Source organism: Anabas testudineus, chromosome 21 (genome assembly GCF_900324465.2).
Source record: "Anabas testudineus chromosome 21, fAnaTes1.2, whole genome shotgun sequence".
Lineage (NCBI taxonomy): Eukaryota > Metazoa > Chordata > Actinopteri > Anabantiformes > Anabantidae > Anabas > Anabas testudineus.
The window spans coordinates 4,235,856-4,254,714 of NC_046629.1; the positions used below are offsets into that span (position 1 = coordinate 4,235,856).

The window sequence follows — 18,859 nt, forward strand, 5'->3', positions numbered from 1 at the left end:
TAAAAAAGTATCAGATCCTGCCGGTAACTCGCATGGATGGATTAACATGTACAACAGCTCTAGATTCATTTGTAAGACCTCACTCATAAGTAGACTGCTTCATCCCTGTAGATCATGCAAAGTTAATTTCAATAACTAATTCCTCTAAACCATCAACATGTCTCCCATCCAGACTAGACAGAGCTGTAAATCTCCAGAGTGCAGTTACTGGTTCCACCAACCTGTGCAGTGTTTCTGCTGCTTGTTGTCATAGATTTTTGTTGCCTGCTGTGCTTTTCTTTCTCCTTTTTCCACTTACCCCAACCGGTTGAGGCAGATGGATGCCCGTCCTGGAAGTTTTTTACTCTAAAGAAAATTTGGACTGCAGTAGTACTTTTAAACCCACAGTGGCAATCTTACTGTTCTTTGGAGGTTCATATAAATCAGAGCATAAGACAAAATGACTGAAATAAATGTTGATTGGGGTCATTTATCAGATTATTGTATTAAACTTTAAAGTTGATCAAATCGGGTGAATTTAAAGAGTAATATAATCACTCCTGCAGTTTATTTGGAATCTTTAATGCGCAGTACTGTGGTGGGTCAAGTGATGTCTCGACCTGAGGTCTCAAATGAGCCAGAACCGGTCTCTCCAGGACCTTCATGATATGTAAGGTGAGGGCGACTGGTCTGTAATCATTTAGAGCAGAAGGATACGACGATTTAGGAACTGGCATCAGACATGATGTCTTCCAAACCTCTGGCACCATTCTTCATTCTCGCCTTTGTTTCAAAGGAGAGTATCAAGAGAATAATAAGGAACGGAACGGAAAGGAAACGCACAAAATAACTACAAAATACAAATCTAATGGGAGCTACTGCAACAGGTAGCCAGGTAGGTTACTACTATCAGTAGCAATGACTTCATGAATTTCTTTACTAATAATATCACAAGTATTAGATCAAAATGGATTCACATGTACAGCCGCTCTAGATTCATGTGTAAGACGTCACTCATAAGTAGACTACTTCTAACCTGCATGTCATGCTGAGATAATTTCAATAGTTAATTCATCTAAACCATCAACATGTCTACCATCCTGACTAGATGGAGATGTGTATAAGGAGCATACGTGTGCTTTAAAACAGAATACTCGAAAGTTAGAACGAAAATGGCGCCAAACTAAATTATTAGTGTTTCAGATAGCATGGAAGGAGAGCATCCTGAACTATAAAAAAGCTCTTAGTGTCATGATTTCGGCCTGGCATCAGGCCAAGCTGAGGATTTCCCTCACTGCTCCACCTCACTCTCCCTCTGGACTCCGCCCACCAGCCAGTTCTCTCCCTCTGCTCTTGCCAATCAGCGGCATATTGGACTCACCTGTGTTCCCCTCACACTACATAAGCTCTCCTCAGACTTTCCTCCCCTGTCAGATCGTCGTCATTCCCCACTCTTGTTTCCAGCGTCGTTTTCCCCCACCTGTCTTCAGCGTCGTTCCCCAACCTGTTTCCAGCTATTCCTGCCTGCTTAACCCTGCCAGCTCCTGCTCATCTTGCTCAGCCCTGTTTGCTTCCCCCTGGACTCTTTGGACTTTGTTACCTTTTGGACTTTGTTAACTTTTTTCAGTGAGTGTTTTCCTGCCATCGTGCAGTGGGTTTTGTTTGTACTTTGATTCCTGGTTTGTTACTTTGTTCCCAGTCGCACTGATGGTTTTCTGTTGTTACTTTGTCCTCGTGTTTTCCTGTTTTTGTAGTGTCGGTTGACACCCCCCTTAGTTTCCCTGTTTTTGTGTTTTTCAGTAATAAATCCTGTTTCAGTTAATTCCTGCCTTGTCCCCCTCCTTAAGACTGTGACAGAACGATCTGACCAGACCGCGGCCATGGATCCTTATGATCCTTTTTACGGCCACACAAACCTCCCTCCCCATCTTGATCATTACGGGCTTTTCCCTGAAGCACTGCAGGAGAACTATGCACACCCAGAGGATTATCGGGACTCACCTTTCTGGGGTACACGTCTGGTTATGGCCCCCAAACCAATAAGTTACCTGCAATCCAGATACCTGCGGCGGTTCCGCCAGAGGCGTCGGAATGCCACGGCCGCTCCAGTCAGCACGGCCCCAGTTCCTGCTCCAGCTTCAGTTCCAGCCGCCGCAGCTGCTCCAGCTTCAGTTCCAGCCGCCGCAGCTGCTCCAGCTTCAGTTCCAGCCGCCGCAGCTGCTCCAGTCACAGTTCCAGTCGTCGCAGCTGCTCCAGTCACAGTTCCAGTCGTCGCAGCTGCTCCAGTCACAGTTCCAGTCGTCGCAGCTGCTCCAGTCACAGTTCCAGTCGTCGCAGCTGCTCCAGTCACAGTTCCAGTCGTCGCAGCTGCTCCAGTCACAGTTCCAGTCGTCGCAGCTGCTCCAGTCACAGTTCCAGCCGCCGCAGCTGCTCCAGTCACAGTTCCAGTCGTCGCAGCTGCTCCAGTCACAGTTCCAGTCGTCGCAGCTGCTCCAGTCACAGTTCAGTCGTCGCAGCTGCTCCAGTCACAGTTCCAGCCGCCGCAGCTGCTCCAGTCACAGTTCCAGTCGTCGCAGCTGCTCCAGTCACAGTTCCAGTCGTCGCAGCTGCTCCAGTCACAGTTCCAGTCGTCGCAGCTGCTCCAGTCACAGTTCCAGTCGTCGCAGCTGCTCCAGTCACAGTTCCAGTCGTCGCAGCTGCTCCAGTCACAGTTCCAGTCGTCGCAGCTGCTCCAGTCACAGTTCCAGTCGTCGCAGCTGCTCCAGTCACAGTTTCCAGTCGTCGCAGCTGCTCCAGTCACAGTTCCAGTCGTCGCAGCTGCTCCAGTCACAGTTCCAGTCGTCGCAGCTGCTCAGTCACAGTTCCAGTCGTCGCAGCTGCTCCAGTCACAGTTCAGTCGTCGCAGCTCCAGTCACAGTTCCAGTCGTCGCAGCTGCTCCAGTCAAGTCAGTCCGTCGCAGATGCCTCAGTCAGTCGTCGCAGCTGCTCCAGTCACAGTTCCAGTCGTCGCAGCTGCTCCAGTCACAGTTCCAGTCGTCACAGTTCCTGTCACCACAGCCGTTCTTGATCCTGTTGCTGTCACCGCGGTCGCCGCTACCCTGGTTGCTGCAATCACCGCTGCTCTGGTCACCACAACAACTCCTGCCCTTTCTCCAGGCGGGTCGACGCAGAGGTCGTCGTCGCCGTCTCTCCTGTCTCCAGGCGGGTCGACGCAGAGGTCGTCGTCGCCGTCTCTCCTGTCTGTTTTGTCTCCCCAGCCTCTCCTGTCTCCAGGTGGGTTGATGCAGAAGTCGTCGTCGCCGTCTCTCTTGTCTCTCCTGTCTCTGAGCGGGTCGACGCCGAGGTCGCCGTCATCGCCGCCTCTCCAGCCTGTCCCGTTCCTGCCGCCGGAGCAACCGCCCGGCGCTCCTCAGCCGGCACTCCAGACGCCGCCGCCGGAGCATCCGCCCGGCGCTCCTCAGCCGGCACTCCAGACGCTGCCGCCGGAGCATCCGCCCGGCGCTCCTCAGCCGGCCCTCCGGGTCTCAGCTCCGCAGCCGGTCCTCCGGGTCTCAGCTCCAGGCAGCCGGCTTCCGCTTCGCAGTCCGGAGGCACTCCTGGTCTGTTTGCCGCCTCCGGGACGTCCGCCCGCCGCCCTTCGGTCAGCGGCGCTCCTGCCGCCTCCGGGCCGTCCGCCCGACGCGCTCCGGGTCTGTTCGCCGGCTCTCCTGCCGCCTCCCGGCCGTCCGCCCGAGGCGCTCCGGGTCTGTTCGCCGGCTCTCCTGCCGCCTCCCGGCCGTCCGCCCGAGGCGCTCCGGGTCTGTTCGCCGGCTCTCCTGCCGCCTCCCGGCCGTCCGCCCGAGGCTGTGCCTTCTGGTTCGTCATCTCTCTGGTCTTGGTTGCCGCCTCCCGGCCGTCCGCCTGAGTCTCTCCTGGTCTGCTGCGCCCGCCCGGCCTGGTGCTTTCGGGCCCTCCTCCGGGCCCCCTCCTCCCGCCCATCTTGGTCTGCTCGTCCTTCCTGGTTTCTCGTTGGGCCGTCTGGGATCCGGCCCTTGCCGGGGGGGTTCTGTCATGATTTCGGCCTGGCATCAGGCCAAGCTGAGGATTTCCCTCACTGCTCCACCTCACTCTCCCTCTGGACTCCGCCCACCAGCCAGTTCTCTCCCTCTGCTCTTGCCAATCAGCGGCATATTGGACTCACCTGTGTTCCCCTCACACTACATAAGCTCTCCTCAGACTTTCCTCCCCTGTCAGATCGTCGTCATTCCCCCCTCTTGGTTCCAGCGTCGTTTTCCCCCACCTGTCTTCAGCGTCGTTCCCCAACCTGTTTCCAGCTATTCCTGCCTGCTTAACCCTGCCAGCTCCTGCTCATCTTGCTCAGCCCTGTTTGCTTCCCCCTGGACTCTTTGGACTTTGTTACCTTTTGGATTTTGTTAACTTTTTTCAGTGAGTGTTTTCCTGCCATCGTGCAGTGGGTTTTGTTTGTACTTTGATTCCTGGTTTGTTACTTTGTTCCCAGTCGCACTGATGGTTTTCTGTTGTTACTTTGTCCTCGTGTTTTCCTGTTTTTGTAGTGTCGGTTGACACCCCCCTTAGTTTCCCTGTTTTTGTGTTTTTCAGTAATAAATCCTGTTTCAGTTAATTCCTGCCTTGTCCCCCTCCTTAAGACTGTGACACTTAGTGCAGCTAGATCAACGTATCTCTCCACTCTCATAGAAAACAACAAAAATAACCCTAGATTTTTATTTAATACAGTAGCCAAATTAACTAGAAAGAAGACCACTGCAGATATCTCCACAACAACGTTGTGCAGTAGTGAGGACTTCATGAACCTTTTCAATAACAAATTTGTAAATATAAAGCATAAAATTCAGGCTTTAAAACCAGACAATTTAATTGACGCAGATGATAAACTAACCACGGCAGATCAGTAACTAGAATACTTTGCTCCCCTTGAAGCACTCAGCAGTAGGTATTTTCCAAAATCTTTTAAATTAGCAGTTATTAGTTAGCAGTTTAACCGCTAAGTAAGAAACCTGATCTCGACCCCTGTCAGCTGTCCAATTACAGGCCGATATCAAACCTCCCCTTTATCTCCAGGTTTCTCGAAAAGATAGTAGTGGGGCAGCTATGCTCGTATCTACATAGAAATAACATACACAAACTCTATCAGTCAGGATTTTAGGCCTCATCACAGCATAGAGACGGCACTTGTTAAACTAGTAAATTACCTCCTTTTGGCCTCTGATCAGGGTAGCGTCACTATGCTTGTGACCTCAAATGGCCCTCTCCTGGCTTAAATCCTATTTGACTGATCATTATCAGTATGTAGATCTAAATGGCGAATACTCCACATATTCTCTATTGGCGTTTGGTGTTCCACAGGGTTCAGTTTTAGCCCCATTGCTTTTTACCCTCTGCATGCTTCCTCTGGGCAACATAATCCGTAAGCATGGTATTAACTTTCATTGTTATGCTGACAACACACAGTTATATGTTTCATCAAAACCAGATGAGATCAAACAGCTTAATGAAGTTGAGCAATGTGTAAAGGACATAAGAGACTGGATGCTAATTAACTTCCATTCATAGGATCACATGCAGCTAGAAGCAAGATTTTAGATCATGCCGTAACTCTAGATGGCCTTTCTGTTACATCTAGTGCAACAGTAGAAGACCTTGGTGTGATTCTAGATTCCAGTCTTTCATTAGAAGCTCATGTAGATAATATCACCAGGACAGCTTTCTTTCACAACAGAAATATTGCCAAGATGAGGAATATTTTGTCACTAAATGATGCAGAAAAATGAGTCCATGCTTTCATCACCTCTAGGTTGGACTACTGTAATACCTTACTGTCTGGCTGTTCAACCAGGTGCATTAACAAGCTTCAGTTAGGTCAGAATGCAGCAGCGAGAGTCCTCACTAGAACCAGAAGATATGAGCACATCACCCCTATCTTATCTACACTTCATTGGCTCCCTGTGAAATTTTGCATTGATTTTAAAATACCACTTTTGACATTTAAAGCATTAAATGGTCTTGCGCGGCAGTATCTGAGTGAACTGCTAGTGTCTTATGATCCACGCCTACTTCGATCAAAGGATGCTGGCTGCCTGTCAGTATCTCGTATCATGACAACTACAGCTGGGGGCAGTAGGGACTCAGACACAGTCTCAGTATTTAAGTCTAGACTAAAAACCAAATATATAGTCAAGCATTCTTGTAAGTAGATTTGCCTTGTGGAAGGACTCATGGACGTAGAGCATTAAGGTGAACTGGTATGTTTGGATGCTGTCTTCCCAAATCTCACTGATCACTCAGGTTTGTTGACTGTGAAGTGTTCGGTTGCTCTACATCCCAGGGAGCCCTCATGTCTGTGTTTCCTTCTGGCCCACCCTTATAGTTAGGCTGTCATAGTTAGTCCTGCTGGAACATTAACTGTTATACTGGACTCCCTGCTGCCTACACAGCATGTAATCACCCATATGAGGATGGGTTCCTCTCAAGGTTTCTTCCTGTAGCCTTCTCAGGGAGTTTTTCCTTGCCACCGTCACCCGGCTTGCTCATTAGGGACAATCTGATTATTATGATATATATGACTGTAAACTTCTATAGTTTCTTTGGTTGTGTAAAGCTGCTTTGTGACAATGTCAATTGTAAAAAGCGCTATACAAATAAAATTGAATTGAATTGAATTTAATATATCTCTAGAGTGCAGTTACTTGTTCTGCCAACTTGTCCAGTGCTTGTTTTCATAGTTTTTTGTTTCCTGCTGTTCTTTTCTTTCTCCTCTTTCCACTCACCCCAACCGGTCGAGGCAGATGGATGCCCGTCCTGGAAGATTTTTACTCTAAAGAGAATTTGGACTGCAGTAGTACTTTTAAACTCACAGTGTCAATCTTACAGACTGTTTTTTGGAGGTTCATATAAATCAAAGCATGACAAGACAAGCAAGCAAGACAAAATGACTGAAATAAATGTTGATTGGGTTCATTTATCAGATTATTGTATTAAACTTTAAAGTTGATCAAATCGGGTGTATTTAAAGAGTAATATAATCACTTCTGCAGTTTATTTGGAATCTTTCATGTGCAGAATGTTTATTAACTATGGGATGTGTATGAATAAAATGTTTACTTTATTTACTTTTACTATAATTGTGTAATGAATACATCACAATCATATTGGAATATGACCATAGTTTTAGCACAGGTACTAATAAAAACAATCTATAGAGAAAAGGTGATGAAACATTCAGAGGGAATTTCTAGAGGAGGGAGTAAAGAGATACATAAAGTTATAAGACAGAGAGATTTGTTCAGAGAGCTGTCAGAGCTCAGCAGCTTCTCCTCTCTCTCTCTCTGATGATGGAGGAAGTTGAACTCTGCTTTCCACATCTCAACACCTCCTGCAGGAAACCAAAGCGTCCTCACTCTCACACTGTTCTTATTTACATTGTTCTGTCCTTCATCTCTCTACTTACTGCATCTCTCAACCTGCTGGTCATCATCTCCATCTCCCACTTCAAGTAACAACTTATTTAATCAAATTATAAACCAAACATTTTAGTATTTTGTTATTCTAAAAATCACTTAATCACTTCAAATCAAATCTGTCAAATCTGTTATCCGTATGCCGTAATAATTGTTTAAACTGAAAACAACATGTTTCTGTCTTTTCTCTCCAGGCAGCTCCACACTCCCACCAACCTCCTCCTCCTTTCTCTGGCTGTCTCAGATTTCTCTGTAGGTTTCCTCTGGTTGATTCAAATTATGCTCATAGACGGCTGCTGGTTTCTTAGTGACTTTATGTGTAGTCTGTATTGTCTTGTAGACTTTATTATTACCTCTACCTCAGTAGGAATCATGGTTCTCGTATCTATTGACCGTTATGTGGCTATTTGTGACCCTCTACATTACTCCACCAAAGTCACACCAAAAAGAGTTGGAGTCTGTGTTTCACTGTGTTGGATCTGTTCCCTCTTCTTTCTCTGTGTGCTCAAGAGAGATAATTTGAAACAGCCAGGCACACATTTCTGTGTGGGAGAGTGTGTGATAGTCTTAAAATTTATTGAACATGTTCTAAATCTTACATTTTCTATCATTGTTCCCATCACTGTCATCATAGGTCTGTATATGAGAGTATTTGTTGTGGTTGTGTCTCAGGCTCGAGCCATGAGGTCTCAGATTGTGGTTGTCTCATACCAACGTTCAGTGAGTGTCTCTGCTAAGAAATCTGAGATGAAAGCAGCCAGGACTCTTGGTGTTGTTATCATTGTCTTTCTAATATGCATGTGCCCATATTTCTGTGTTGCAATTATAAGCCATGAAACACTAATTAATACTTCATCTTCTGCCTTTGTAATATGTCTGTTCTATTTGAACTCCAGTCTAAATCCTATGATTTATACCTTTTTCTACCCCTGGTTTAGAAAATCAATTCGACTTATTGTTACACTAAAAATTCTGAAGCCTGGCTCCTGTGAGACTAATATCCTGTAGAGAGACACTGTGGAGTGACTGAATTGCAAAAACTATTTGATCAAGAAAATGGGTTTGAACTTGCTATTACTGAATCAACAACACAATGACCTCAAAGTCAGATCAAATCTAAAAGAACGCTACTGTGAAGCTGCTAAAATGACACAGATTCATTCACTTCTTTTTTAATTTTGACCTCGTAAACAGTCTGAACTCAGAAATCAATGCTGTGAATCACTAATAAAGACAAAATGTCTGTGATGTTGCAGTTTGTCTTCTGCATTGTGCTGTAGTGTGTTTATTACAGGGTCAATATAAGTGTTAAAAGTACTGTACTGGATGATCATGACTTATAAATAATAAAATCATCATACATCAGCAGAGACTAATATAATATATTACAAATATTATAATATAAAATAGAATTCTGGGAGTTCATTGTAATCGGTCTGCACTCAAATAGTTTTTTTTTTTCCCAACTGGCAGTCAAAACGCTTTTACAATGCATCTCATTCACCAAATTGACCTTGCAAACACACACACACACACACATACACACACACACTTATGACAGAGCTGCCATACAGGTGACCTGACTCACAGGGGGCAACTTGGGGTTCATTATCTTGCCCAAGGACACTTTGACATGTGATAAGAGGAGACAGAAATCAAATATGGCTAAGAGCTGTCACTCCACAGAGATGGCACTTCTGACTGACAGGTGGCAAAAGCTGCAGGTAACTCATCTGTCCTTAATCTATTAGACCTATCTGCAGCCTTTGACACTGTGAACCATCAGATCCTTATGACTGCACTCTCGGACTTTGGCATCTCTGGATCAGATCTAGCCTGGCTTTGGTCTTACTTGTCTGGAGATAACTTCAAGGTATCCTTGCAGGGGCTTGATTTTGACGCTCATAACTTTTTCAACGGTGTGCCACAGGGCTCAGTCCTTGGTCCTCTTATTTTTCCCATCTGTACCTCTTTTCTAGGCTCTATCATCCATTTACATGGCTTTTTCTATCACTGCTATGTGAATGACACACAGCTCTTCCTGTCCTTTCCAACTGATGGCTCTACTGTCTCGTTGCACATCTCTTTCTGTGTCTCTGACATCTCTGCTTGGATGAGAGAAAGGCACGTTCAACTTAACATTCCTAAGACTGAAGTTTTAGTCTTCCCTGTCAGAACTTCGACACAACATCAGCATCAACATTGGATCTGCAGTGATTGTTTACCCTAAGATGACCAGAAATCTGGGTGTCATCATAGATGACCAACTGACCTTCACATAACACATTGCATCAGTCTCTAGGTCATGTAGATATGCCGTCCACAACATCAGAAAGATCAGACCCTACCTGTCGGAGTACATGACCCCATTAAACCATTGAATAGACTTTGATCAAATCTCGTCTTGATTACTGCAATAGACTGCTGATGGGGATATCGGCATCAATGACCAAACGCCTGCAGATGATCTAAAATGTGGCAGCATGCCTCATTTTTAATCAGCCATAAATGCTGTATCCAGCAACTGATTGATGAATCAATGATTTTCTACAAAAAGACAGAGAAACATGGTCCATAGCTCTACTAACCCTAACCAATGCATATACAAGAGAACAGCTTTTGAATAGCTGTCCATCACAGCGACCACTATGAATGAAAGGGTTAAAGTAATTTAAACGTTCAGATGCTGGCATTTTTAATTAGTCGTCCATGTGCAGACAATTTATCAGGGCAGCAATGACTTATGAGATGAGATACACGAGATACACAGCTGATGAAGTGATGCCAACTGCTAAATGCTATCAGCGACATAGACCAGCCAAACTGTCTCGCCTCCACAAGTTGTAGCCACAAACACGCTTGTGAATGTTAGGGTTAGTTAGTTACTTTTGCGTGAAGTTGCCTCCTTAACAACTTTAAGTGTTGACAGAAGATGTGGAAGGAAACAGTACCGTCCAGTTCTTTGAATTTGGACCACAGTAGTACTTTTATCCCTAAGTGTTAAGCTTACAGATTGTTGTTTTAAGGTTCATGTGAAACAAAGCATAAGACAAAATGTAGGACTGAAATAAATGCTGTTCTGGGTCATTCATTCAGACTATGTATTAAACATAACAATGGCTGAATTTAACCAGTGATATAATCAGTGTATTTGGAATGTATGAATAAGTTGTATTCTTTTTCGACAATTAATTATGATTTTGTGATTAATACAACACAATCATATTGAAATATGAACATAGGTTTAGCACAGGTACTAATGATAATAATCTACAGAGAAAGGGTGTCATTCAGAGGGAATTCTAGAGGAGGGAGTAAAGAGCTCCTGAAGTTATAAGACAGAGAGATTTGTTCAGAGAGCTGTCAGAGTTCAGCAGCTTCTCCTCCCTCTCTGATGATGGAGGAAGTTGAACTCTGCTTTCCACATCTCAACACCTCCTGCAGGAAACCAAAGCGTCCTCACTCTCACACTGTTCTTATTTACATTGTTCTGTCCTTCATCTCTCTACTTACTGCATCTCTCAACCTGCTGGTCATCATCTCCATCTCCCACTTCAAGTAACAACTTATTTAAGAATGTTAAAAATCTGAGAGACATTTTAGTATTTCATTATTTTAAAAATCACTTTATCCCTTGACAAATCTGTCACAGTTTTTATCTGCTGTAATATTTGTTTAAACTGAAAACAACATGTTGTTGTCTTTCCTCTCCAGGCAGCTCCACACTCCCACCAACCTCCTCCTTCTCTCTCTGGCTGTCTCAGATTTCTCTGTAGGTTTCCTCTGGTTATTTCAAATTATGCTCATAGACGGCTGCTGGTTTCTTGGTGACTTTATGTGTAGTCTGTATTGTCTTGTAGACTTTATTACCCTCTCTACCTCAGTAGGAAACATGGTTCTCATATCTATTGACCGTTATGTGGCTATTTGTGACCCTCTACATTACTCCACCAAAGTCACACCAAAAAGAGTTGGAGTCTGTGTTTCACTGTGTTGGATCTGTTCCCTCTTCTTTCTATGTGTGCTCATGAAAGATAATTTGAAACAGCCAGGCACACATTTCTGTGTGGGAGAATGTGTGCTAATCTTAAAATTTATTGAAAATGTTCTGATTCTTACATTTTCCTTCATTATTCCCATCACTGTCATTGTGGTTCTGTATATGAGAGTATTTGTTGTGGTTGTGTCTCAGGTTCGAGCCATGAGGTCTCACATTGTCGTGGTCTCATACCAACGTTCAGTCAGTCTAAAAGCTAAGAAATCTGAGATGAAAGCAGCCAGGACTCTTGGTGTTGTTGTAATTGTCTTTCTAATATGCATGTGCCCATATTTCTGTGTTACACTTATAAGTCATGATACATTGATTAATACTTCATCTTCTGCCTTTGTAATATGTCTGTTCTATTTGAACTCCAGTCTCAACCCTATGATTTATACCTTTTTCTACCCCTGGTTTAGAAAATCTATTCGACTTATTTTTACACTGAAAATTCTGAAGCCTGGCTCCTGTGAGACTAATATCCTGTAGAGAGACACTGTGGAGTGACTGAAACACAAACACTATTTGATCAAGTAAATGGGTTTGAACTTACTTATACTGAATCATCAACTTGAAAGGCCTTAAAGTCAGATCAAATCTAAAAGAACTCTTCTGTTAAGCTGCTGAAATGAAACGGATTAATCACTTCTTTTTAATTTTGTCCCCATAAACAGTCTGAACTCAGAAATCAGGAGTTCAGGAATCAAATATACGATGCCATGATTGGTAGACGACTGCTCCACCTCCTTTTCCACAGCCACCCGATTTCGCCATTCTTCATCTTTGAGCTCACGCAAATGAAAGATCTAGCCATCTTTGGTAAAATGTTGTACTTGGAGGCCTTTATTGTTAATATATTCTATGTAATCTGCTTTTAAAATCTAATTGCCTGCACTCTATTTTTTTAACATTTAATGATATCACCCAAACCTGCGATTTTATTGTTGGACTGTGGCTCAATCTACTAGCAAAACTCTCTTCTATGTAACAGCCAATTCCTGCGTGCTCGTTTATGAAGGAATAGAAGGAGATGTTTCAGTCTCAAGTTATCAGTTTATTTAACAATCAATTAACATGGTCAGTGATCATTGGGAGTAAAATGAATAAAGAATACAGAGTTCAGGGTCTAGATCTTTCTATCCCTGACAAACAACAAAGTCCTTTTGTAAAAAACAATCATGCATAGATATCTGCGCAATCGTCATCCTGGTTGGTCCACAGATCTGACTCCTTGACTTTCTTATCTATTGTAACATTATCTGGCTCCCTGACCTTCACCATCATCCATCATTGTCCAACTGCTGCTCTCCCATCCGTTGTCATCGGATTCCTTGTAGCTGTAGCTTTTCATCCTCACATCATTTGCACTCGTACGTAGACTGCTTCTTTCCCTGTAGATCATGCTGAGTTAATTTCATTAGTTAATTTATCTAAACCATCAACATGTCATCTACTGGTTCGACCAACTTGTCCAGTGTTTCTGCTGCTTGTTTTCATAGATTTTTGTTGCCTGCTGTTCTTTTCTCTCTCATCTTTCCAGTCACTCCAACTGATCGAGGCGGTTGGCCGCCCACCCAGAGACTCTTTCTGCTGGAAGTTTTTCCTCTCCACTGTCTCCTGGTGCTGCTAAAATGGGGTTTTCGGGTTTTCTACATAATTCTGTAACCAGGTATATTTGTATGGTCTTAAACCTTAAACACAATAAAGTGCCTCGCCACAGTGATTCCTGTTGTGTTGAATTATGAGAACCTTCGACAAGTTTTTATTCCTCTCTAGGCATAAAAGGGCAATTTAAATTTTCCTCAAAAAGACGGATTTATTGACCATGGCTTTAATACCCCTAAACCATTATATACAAGAGAACAGCTTTTTAACAGCTTTCCACTGTAGTGGCCCCTTTGTCTTCATGAATGTTGTTTAGGCTTTAGTGTTTGGGGTGATTCATTCAGACGACTGTATTGAAAATAAAAGTTTATCAATGGGCTGAATTTCACAATATCATCACCGCTGCAGTGTATTTGGAATCTTTCATGTTCAGTATGTTTATTAACTGTGAGGTTTGTATGAGTAAGGTGTGTATTTTGTCTATATTTACTATATGTAATTAATACAACACAATCATTTTGGAATATGACCATTGGTTTAGCACAGGTACTAATAATAATAATAAATAGAGAAAGGGTGGAGAATCACTCATAGGGAATTCTAGAGGAGGGAGTAAAGATTTGTTCCGAGAGCTGTCAGAGCTCAGCAGCTTCTCCTCTCTCTCTCTCTCTGATGATGGAGGAAGTTGAACTCTGCTTTCCACATCTCAACACCTCCTGCAGGAAACCAAAGCGTCCTCACTCTCACACTGTTCTTATTTACATTGTTCTGTCCTTCATCTCTCTACTTACTGCATCTCTCAACCTGCTGGTCATCATCTCCATCTCCCACTTCAAGTAGCCTCAAATTACATGAAATTCTAATACTAGTAGCTTTGTAGAAACGAACATGTTCAAAAATAGTTTTTTATATGTCATGGTTTTCATCTGGTTTCCTGCACAAATAATATAAATACTGTATTTTCTCTTCAGGCAGCTCCACACTACCACCAACCTCCTTCTTCTCTCTCTGGCTGTCTCAGATTTCTCTGTAAGCGTCCCCTGGTTGTTTCAGATTATGCTCGTAGACGGCTGCTGGTTTCTTGGTGACATTATGTGTAGTCTGTACTGTATTTTAGACTACATTATGACCTCTACCTCAATAGGAACCATGGTTCTCATATCAGTTGACCGATATGTGGCTATTTGTGACCCACTGCATTATCCCACCAGAATCACTCCAAGAAGAGTTCAGACTTGTGTTATACTGTGCTGGATCTGTTCTTTCTTCTTTGTAAACATGATCATGAAGGATAATCTTAAACAACCAGGCAGGTATAATTCCTGTGCTGGTGAATGTGTAATAATCTTTAACCAGAATCAAAAAGTTGCAGATCTTATTTTGACCTTTATCGTTCCTATTACTGCCATCGTAGTTCTGTATATGAGAGTATTTTTTGTGGCTGTGTCTCAGGCTCGAGCCATGAGGTCTCACATTGTGTTTGTCTCACTCCAGCGTTCAGTGAGTGTCTCTGCTAAGAAATCTGAGGTGAAAGCAGCCAGGACTCTTGGTGTTGTTATAGTTGTGTTTCTTTTGTGCCTCTGTCCATATTTCTGTGTTGCACTTATAGACAAGGACGAGTTGTTCAATACTTCATCTTCTGCCTTTATTTTATATCTTTTCTATTTCAACTCCTGCCTAAATCCCATTGTATATGCTTTGTTTTACCCCTGGTTCAGAAAATCTATTAGAATGATTGTTACACTTCAGATTTTCAAGCCTGGCTCCTGTGAGACTAATGTGGTTTGATGTGACACTGTTCAGTGGCTGAAAGTTGTTTTCAAGAGTCACAACTCATCAGTTTGTGTTTTCCTTGGTTTATGTGCCTTCCTACAGAATGAAGAAAAAGACATTAGATAGACCATTAGATAGAGGTAGTCTTGTCAGCTTTGTCCAGTCTTTTCAGGCATGATTTTAGGAAATATGCTTTTGCATTTGCCTTGTTAATACTGTAGCTATTGTCCAGAAAACATTTAGGAATTTTCTGCAGGACTTCATGTTTTGTTTCATGCTTATATGCAGTCACATTGTATATCCTCCATCTTTACTACATCTTTACTTTACTTGCGACAAAATTAAGGTTGCAAATCATATAACATATAATTTGTCCAGTTTTTCACTTTCAGACAGTTTACTTTGCTAAACCAGTAAACCAGTACTGTATAGAATGACAGCATGCTGAATTTGGTTAACTAGACTAAACTAAATTCTACATACAGTTTTTTTTCTGCAGTTATACAGAAAAAAAAAGAAAAAGAAATCACATAAAGTCAAAATGTAAATTAACTCACTGACTGTTGGTGTTGAAATTGATCATTTAAAAGTTTTTCCCCAAAACCCCTACTTTATCTTATCATGTTTAATAACATTTCAATTTACAGTAATTCCTAAGATTCACCACAGCAGATGTTCATCTGAAAATACTAGTCACAAATTTAAGGAACTGATTTAGTCTTTCAATTAAGAGCAATGCACCAACACAGAGGGGGGCAGTCATCTTAACTTCTGCCAGGCTGACAAAGAGTCATAGCTCTGTTGAGCCTAGTATCCCCTCATCTCTCAGCACCAATGATTTCATGAATTTCTTTACAAATAAAATCATAACTATTACAGAAATAATCAAATCCTCCCTGCACACGGCATGGATGGTCTCATATGCTCCAGATTCATTTGTAAGACCACACTCGTCCTCAGACTGCTTCCTCCCTGTAAATCATTCTGAATTAATTTCACCAATTATTTCATCTAACCCATCAACATGTCTCTTAGACCCCATCCCGACTAGATTGCTTAAAAATGTCTTAAATTCTGTGCTTTATCCGATTGTTTTCACTCAATATATCCACTTTCTGCAATATTATTGTTAAACACAATAAATAATAATTAGGGAGATTAAGGAGAGATTTAAAAGATGTTACTGAGTCAGCTGATCTTATTTCCTCGAGTAAGTTGTTCCAGAGTTTGGGGGCTCTAACTGAAAAGGCTCTGTCACGTCTAGTAGTCATTCTGACATCAGGGACATACAGAAGATCTCTACCAGATGACCTCAGGCTATGTGTAGACAGCATGCTGTCATTCTATACAGTACTGCTTTACTGGTTTAGCAAAGTAAACTGTCTGAAAGTGAAAAACTGGACAAATTATATGAAAATTGATGGGGATATATAGCTGGGGGAAAGATCATGCAGAACTTTAGAAGTTATTAATAAAATCTTAAAACCAATCCTAAAAGATACCAGCCAGTGTAAGGAAGCTCAGACAGGAGTTAAGAGTCCTATTAGTTAAGAGTCCTGCAACTGAGTTCTGAACAATCTGGAGCCGATTAATTAGATTACAGAGACATTAGATTTCTGCCTGAGACAGGTGAAAAGACTTTTGCAATAGTCAAGGCGTGAGGAAATAATTGAAATGATAAAAACAAGCTTTCTGACATGATGCTCAAAGTTAAGTTTACTATCAAACCAAACACCAAGACTTTTTGCAGAGGGCTTAGAATTATCTAAGAGACAATCTGTGCAGGGCAAAATGTGTTTGGCTATATGTTGTGGAGTGATAACTATTTCTGTTTTGTCAGTGTTCAGCTGCAGGAAAATTTTAGCCTTCCAGCTTTTTATCTAATTAATACACTGATGTAAGGAGCTCAGTCCACCGTGGTCAGAGATCTTAAAGGGAGAGTACAGCTGAGCGTCATCAGCATTGCAATGAAAAGAAACACCATGTTTACGAATATGTCCCAAAGGGAGCAAGTACAGGTCATGGTTCCAGCCTCGTTGCTGCCTGGCTTTTCCCCATGCCCTTATTATGGCAACTTCCTGTTTCCTCCTCCCAGTCTAATTACCTTCACTCACCTAATTGATTACACCTGGTTACTGCCACACTATAAATACCGGCCTGCTCACTTTTCTCCCCTTTCAGATAGTCTAACCTCAACTCCTGGATACTGTCTAGCGTTTCTTTTGGATTGACTAACTTTGGATTTTTCGGACTGTGCCTGCACTGGACACTGCTTATTCCCCGTCATTCCCCCTGCTCACAGTACCAGACCCTTCTACCCTGTCTCTCCCCCTTACTGGACCAGCCTGACCTGACGCTGCTACCCCTCTGGTTACGTGAGTTTTTTCCCTGTTCTCTCCCTCGTTGTTCCATTTCGTGTTTCAACTCTGCATGGACCTCCTAGTGTTTCTGACCTGGACTGTCTATTGTGTTGTGGATTTTGCCTACTGGACTTCCCTTAGAACTTTCTTTATGTGTATGACCTGGATTGTCCCTGACCATGAATTATAGCCTGATGGATTATATATTAATATAATATTATATATTACGTTATTGTTGTTGTATTGCTGCCCTGTACATATCCCCGGACTTTATTAGCTCCATCTGCTCCACATGCTCTCTGTTGGTCGGCTGTAATGGCTGTGACCTCACACGACCATTTCCTGTCACAGACTACTTTCGGTTCAACCAGACCTCCACACTCATTCTGAACTGACGTTTCCTATTAGTACTCGGTGGACTCATTCCCTTGTTCCCTTGTTGTTAATAAAAACCTTAAACTCTTCTTGTACTGTTTCATCTCTGGCCACGGGGCCCTTCATCCAGCTCGTGACAATACAAAGAGAACAAGATTGGCCCCAGCACTAAACCTTGTGGGACTCCATACTTCACAGGAGAAAAAGATGGCTTACAGTTATTAACGGTAACACAAAATGATCGATTGGACAGGTGTGAAGAGAACCAGTCCAGTGCAGTGCTTTCTATTCCAGCCCAGTGCTTTAGCCTGTCTAACAAAATTTGGTAGTCTACTGTATCAAAAGCAGCACTAACGTCAAGGAGGACAAGAATGAAGCACATACCAGCGTCAGAGGCCAACAAAATATCATTAGTTACCTTCAGTAGGGCGGTCTCTGTACTGTGGTGTTTGTGAAAACCAGATTGGAATCTGTAAAAAAATGTTAGTTGTCTGCAGCTAGAAATAAGTGTTTAGACATGTACCTTTCTAAAGTCTTTGATATGAAGGGTAGTTTGGAGATTGGTCTGTAGTTTTCAGGGAATGAGGGATCTGGACCAGGTTTTTTCAAAAGAGGTTGCACACATGCAATTTTAAAATAATCTGGCACATATCCAGTGGACAGAAAAGTATTGAAAATAATCAGGAGAGAAGGAGCAAGCAAATCACTGATCGAGACTAAGAACTTAGCTGGGATGACATCAACTGGGCTGAAAGATGGTTTCATTTTAGAGATGTTTTTTTAGTAGCTCCGATACGGTCATGGGAGGAAAGCGGCTTAAAGTGCATTCTTTAAAAGGGTGTGAGACTATGACTAATGAGGAGATGGGGATGACAGAAGCTCTGATTGATTCTATTTGATCATTAAAGTAGGTTATGAACTTCTCACACTCTGCATCACTTTCAGCCAGGATGCTGTGATGCTTGGTTTTACTAACTTGTCAACAGTCTGAAATAAAAACTTAGGATTATGGAAGTGAGCAGTGATCAGGTTTGAGAAGTATTTAGCTCTGGCATTCTTTACCATCGTATTGTAATGGAGTAGTGAGTCTTTCATAGCTTCATAATGCACTTGAAGTCCAGTTTTCTTCCATCTCTGCTCAGCTTTCCTACACCCAGCTTTACAACTACGAATGCTGACATCTATCCAAGGCTGTTTATTGGTGTCTTTACGGGACACATTTGCAGTTTTTAAGGGAGCAGCAGCCTCTAGCG

General features: G+C 42.8%; 1 protein-coding gene across 1 annotated transcript; it reads left to right on the top strand.

Annotated features, from left to right (window-relative positions):
* Positions 1 to 1,859: 1,859 nt before the first annotated feature.
* LOC113173416 (trace amine-associated receptor 13c-like) lies at positions 1,860 to 14,886 on the top strand. Its single transcript, XM_026376832.1, has 3 exons — positions 1,860 to 2,087; positions 13,783 to 13,934; positions 14,070 to 14,886. Exons 1-3 carry the CDS (start codon positions 1,860 to 1,862, stop codon positions 14,884 to 14,886), a joined length of 1,197 nt encoding a protein of 398 aa, XP_026232617.1.
* Positions 14,887 to 18,859: the final 3,973 nt, after the last annotated feature.

Coding starts and splice junctions, on each gene's coding strand:
- LOC113173416 (XM_026376832.1), top strand. CDS start 1,860: ATGGATCCTTATGATCCTTTTTACGGCCACACAAACCTCCCTCCCCAT. Junction 2,088..13,782: donor GGAATGCCACGGCCGCTCCA/GTCAGCACGGCC, acceptor ATGATGGAGGAA/GTTGAACTCTGCTTTCCACA. Junction 13,935..14,069: donor ATCTCCATCTCCCACTTCAA/GTAGCCTCAAAT, acceptor TTTTCTCTTCAG/GCAGCTCCACACTACCACCA.